General features: G+C 48.0%; 1 protein-coding gene across 1 annotated transcript in view; it reads left to right on the plus strand.

Moving 5' to 3' along the window:
• The first annotated feature begins 1,901 nt into the window (after positions 1-1,901).
• Positions 1,902-2,023, plus strand: part of LOC104412610 (caspase recruitment domain-containing protein 8-like) — an 8,121-nt gene continuing 7,999 nt past the window's right edge. Inside the window, 1 exon segment of the mRNA XM_010023366.1 lies at positions 1,902-1,953. Coding sequence (XP_010021668.1) covers positions 1,902-1,953 — 52 coding nt within the window.

Here is a 2,023-nt window from a genome sequence, read left to right on the forward strand (position 1 = left end):
ACCGCTGTTTTGCTTCAGTGGCAATGGGAAACAACATTGCGACCCTGCAGCTCTTGCAGAGCAGGGGTTGAGGGGCCGGGGGGGCAATGCCTTTCTTCCCTGTCGTAACTAATTGTGGGCAATAATGTTTTACACTGAATAGGGCTGTTTTATTTTTTGCTCTACTTTTTTCTCTTCCGGAGTGTGTTTTTTAGCTTAGGAGGAGGGCAATGCAGCTGTGAGGGGGTATAAAGCCTGCTGCAGGCAAACCTTATTTTTCAAGCCAGCACTCGTTGGAAGGGTTGCACAAATGGTGCTTGGTTCAGGTGCAGTTCTTGGGTATTTGCAGGCTTTGTCCAAATCTTGTAGATACTGTGATTATTTATGGTTTGGTTTTTTTTTTTTTTTTTTAAGATACAGTTTGGAAGCACAAACCCTGTTGTGTAATTTCCCGTTTATGCCTGCAGTAAAACCCTTACCCAGTTTCTCCTGCATGTGTAACTGGCCACAGCACTGCTATCCATGTCCTTGACCAACAAACTCCTACAGCTCTGGGCTGCGTGGGAGCACCTCTTTGCTGTGCTTCACCCAAGGATCCCCCTTGCTTGCATCACTTTGCCTGGTGCCTCAACCATACGTTAGGGGATTTATTTTCCTGCCTCTACCATTTACCACCTATTAAGTTTTTGTGTTTTAATTTTGCGGTTGAACTGTCCCATCGTGGCAGTGGACAAGGCTCTGACCCCTGCAGCGATGCCCACTCACCCCAGCAGTACCCGACTGTTGCCTTGCCATCACCAGCATCCTTCAGCATTGCCAGGGTGGCACAGAAATCCCTCTCCTGCCTTCAAAAAGGGAGAGGACAGATGCCCTGGTGTATGGCTGCTGCCACAGCTGCCTGCTGGCACAGCAGAGGGGCTGAGATACTTGCTCGTGCCACTGAAGCAAAGGAGAGCTGGATGTCACCTGCTGGTTTATGGTAACTGTGCCTTCCTCAGCAGCAGCTTTTATGGTGTCTATTCAGTTGGGCTGCAGGAAGGACATTGTGGAGCTTTGTGGAGCTCCACGGAAAGGTTTCCAGACCCAATCTTTACCCACAAATGGTAAAACCAGCACATTTCCCCTTTTCAAAAACCAATGGAGACTGAAGGTCAGCCTGAATTTGCCATGGGCTACAAATGCATGATGGGGTCTGTCGGAGTCATCTGCCACATCTGGGCCACAGTGTTTAGCAGAGCTTTGTGCCTTGCTGAAGAAGATTGTTTGGATTGCTACCAAAACTGACCAAAGTCCAGGCGTTTTGCAGAGGGGACCAGGGCTGAGGGCTTGTGCCAGTGGTAAATCTGTGTAGCAGAGCCAGTTGCCAGCTGCCCCTGGTAGGGCCAGGGTAAGAGCCAGGGCCATGGGTGATGTCAGAGAGCATTAATTTTTAATCACCAACCCCTCACCTTAAGTTTACCTTAAGTTTACCTTAACCTCGGATTGCCAGGTCAAAGCCAGGGAGCAATGCTGGCAGGTAAATGCCCACTTGTGTGGAAGTGCAGGACAGATCTGACAGATTTGCTCATGTAGTTCCCATTTTGTCTTCCAGCGGAGCCGAGTCCCTCTCTTCAGATGAAAAAGGTACAGTAACTTTGTGAAATACAGCACTTGAAATGGGGATTGTTACGAGAAATGCCTGTCCTTCAAAATGGAAATGACAATAACTGCTGGCTTTAAAAATTGGTTTAAGAACACTTACAAAACCATGGTGTAATGCTTTAGGTTAATGGATAAGAGTTTTGATTTTTTTTATATTAATTTTTAAAATTCATATTCCTGCTATATATTCCCTTCCTCTGATCAACATAATGCAAAAATGCCAAGCGGGGAGTTAAATCTTTTCCAAGCCTATAGCCCCCAGTGGCTTTTCTCTTACAGACATGGTGGCTGGTGGTGTGGAGGGAGAGAGCTCCACCGAGGAACACCCAGCAGGTGAGCACACATGTGGCTGAGGGCTTTCCCTGCATGTGGGGTGGCATGGCTGGCCTTGCCCCCCCCCTTT

Source organism: Nestor notabilis, unplaced genomic scaffold (assembly GCF_000696875.1).
Source record: "Nestor notabilis isolate BGI_N333 unplaced genomic scaffold, ASM69687v1 scaffold28521, whole genome shotgun sequence".
NCBI classification, from domain to species: domain Eukaryota; kingdom Metazoa; phylum Chordata; class Aves; order Psittaciformes; family Psittacidae; genus Nestor; species Nestor notabilis.